At 37.5% G+C, this 2500-nt stretch overlaps 1 protein-coding gene across 1 annotated transcript in view; it reads right to left on the minus strand.

Annotated features, from left to right (window-relative positions):
- LOC125036910 (protein SCO1 homolog, mitochondrial-like) overlaps positions 1–2500 on the minus strand; it is a 7139-nt gene that overhangs the window by 4221 nt on the left and 418 nt on the right. The window contains exon 2 of the mRNA XM_047629859.1: positions 1210–1405. Within this exon, the coding sequence (XP_047485815.1) occupies positions 1210–1405 (196 nt within the window). The remainder of the gene's footprint in view (positions 1–1209; positions 1406–2500) is intronic.

Raw genomic sequence — 2500 nt, forward strand, 5'->3', positions numbered from 1 at the left:
TGAAAATGATAGAATAGGAGACATAAAATCAGGTCAAGAAATGCCTAGGAGAGTGAAGGCTTTAAGTTTCTGAGTTTGCATGTGACAGAATAAGGCAGAATGGATGTTGAAAGTAATCATACAAAACAGTGTGGATGGAACAACTGGAAGAAGATATCGGGAATGCTATGCACGAGCAGAATGAACATGATATTGAAGAGTAAAGTGTATAAATCTGTGGTTAGACCAGCAATGCTCTATGGATCAGAAATGTGGCTTATAAAACAGGCCCAAAAGAGGAAAACAGAACTGGCTGAGGTGCACATGCTGAGCTGGATGTGTGGTGTCACAAGGAGAGAAAAGATAAGGAATGAAATAGTAAAGAGGAACAGTGAAGGGCGTATAGCTTAATAAAAAGCTACGTACGGAAAAGCAGATTACGGTGGTTTGGTCATATAAAGAAAAGGGATACTGACTATATCTGAAGTAGAGGAAAGAAGGAGTAGAGGAAGGCCAAAAATGAGATGAAAAGACAGGATCACGAGTGACATCAAAGCAAAATATTTGAGTGCTGAAGAAGTGAATAACAGAACTGGGTCGAGAACACTAGTCAGGATTAGCAACCCCATATAGGAATGGGACACAGCTACAGTAAAAGAAGAATATATTCAAAACCTCAAACAAATAATTATAACAAAGAAGAAAATATAAAGAAAATGAAAATGAAAAAGAAAAGGGAAGGGAAAATAAAAGACACAGAAACATGAGTAAATACGCAAAAGAGAAACAAAAAAACTAAAAATCTCAAATAAACTCTATCATAACCATGCTTAGCCCCAAGCCACCAGTGATAGCATGTACATACATGCCATGTCCACTGTGAGTTTAATCTATTAATTGTTTTTACACATAGATGGGTCCACAAGTACCAAGTCGCCAATGAGCCAATTCTGCGTATTACCTGTCTCACCTGTTTACCCTTTACCTTGAAAATATTTTCTGGTATTGCTGTTTGTGATGTAAATATTATAATAATTATAAAGTCTGTAACAAAAATAAGATCACTATTTAGATCATTAATAATAGAAGTGTTTTTCCTATGAACTCAAGGAAAGGTGATATCAGGTGAGGCACTTGCAGAGCCATCTATGTGTAGAGACATTTCACAAAACAATACAACAGAGATCACCACATTTTCCTGGGGCTTTTGGGTTAATAGCTCAAACCTACCTAACTCTTTCTCTCTCCTAATATAGAGCATGAACCCCAGGAGTCCTGACCCCACGAGGCCAGTGAACAGGAGGGACTTCCATGTGATTGGCCCCTTCCCCTTTGTTACATCTTCTCTCCTTGGGGGCTGGCTGGGAGGGGGTGTAGAAAAAGTTCTTGTGGTCCTAAGGAGGGTTAGTGATGGCTGGGGATACCTCTGAAAGTGAGTGAGAAGTTTAAGAAATGTCCTTAGCTGAAAGGGCCATTGTATAATATTTTCTACAAAATATTTTCTTTGTGGTACTCTCTCTTTGGTCTGAAGGCAACCACTATCCTTTTATATACATTGTATTCAGCAGATGAGCAAACTAACAAAGCCCCACAGCTTACATTTCTATTTTACATTAACCCAATGCTACCGGGCATGGCATGTACATGCATGCCATGCCCACTGTGAGTTTACTTAATTAATTGTATTTACACATAAATGGGTACACTTGAACTAAGGCAGAAATTGCTTATTATAGTAATTATAATGTCTATAATAAAAATAACACCATTGATATTCACAGCAATAGTAAAACAAAAAGGTTTTCCCAGCAATTCAAGGACATGTGAAATCAGGTAAGGTTACAAGATCTATTAATTGATTCCTTTGTGGATAAGCACAATCAGTGCCATCTATGTGCAGAGACATTTCACAAAAAAAATTAAAATGAGCACAGCATTTTCCTGGCAGCACTGGGTTAAGCAGAAATAAAGGAACTCAATACATTTTGTGGTAAATGAAACTAAGACAACCACACCTATTTTTTTAGTTATTTTCCTCTTTTCCCCTTTAATCTTGGATGTTTAAGGAATATTCAGCTCTTTACTACTTTACTAGGGGTATGCAGAACCATCTGGTATTCGTAGGAAGCTAACAGTATTGCTTACATTCAAGATGTTTTGAGAAAACAAAGTTTGTAGTTTATAAACTTTACCAACATCTACAAACACGAGTCTACAAACCTATGATAAATCCATGCCCTTTCATAAGAGCAGGGGAGGGCATGAAGTTACCAGGGAGAGTGCAGGGTAAAATACAAATATACCAAAGCCATCACATAATAATATTGTATAATGCTGCTTTAAATAAATATTGACAAATTCTCTGTATATAATAGGTATTTTACCTCGCAAATCCCCTGGTACCATTCATGCCTCCCTTTGCTGTCAGGGCCATGATTGCGGGTATTAAGGGAGTTTCCAAGGCATAATCTCTATATATCTGGGTAGTCGAGAGGGAGAGGAATCCATCGATACCAATATC

Source organism: Penaeus chinensis, chromosome 22, assembly GCF_019202785.1.
Source record: "Penaeus chinensis breed Huanghai No. 1 chromosome 22, ASM1920278v2, whole genome shotgun sequence".
Lineage (NCBI taxonomy): Eukaryota > Metazoa > Arthropoda > Malacostraca > Decapoda > Penaeidae > Penaeus > Penaeus chinensis.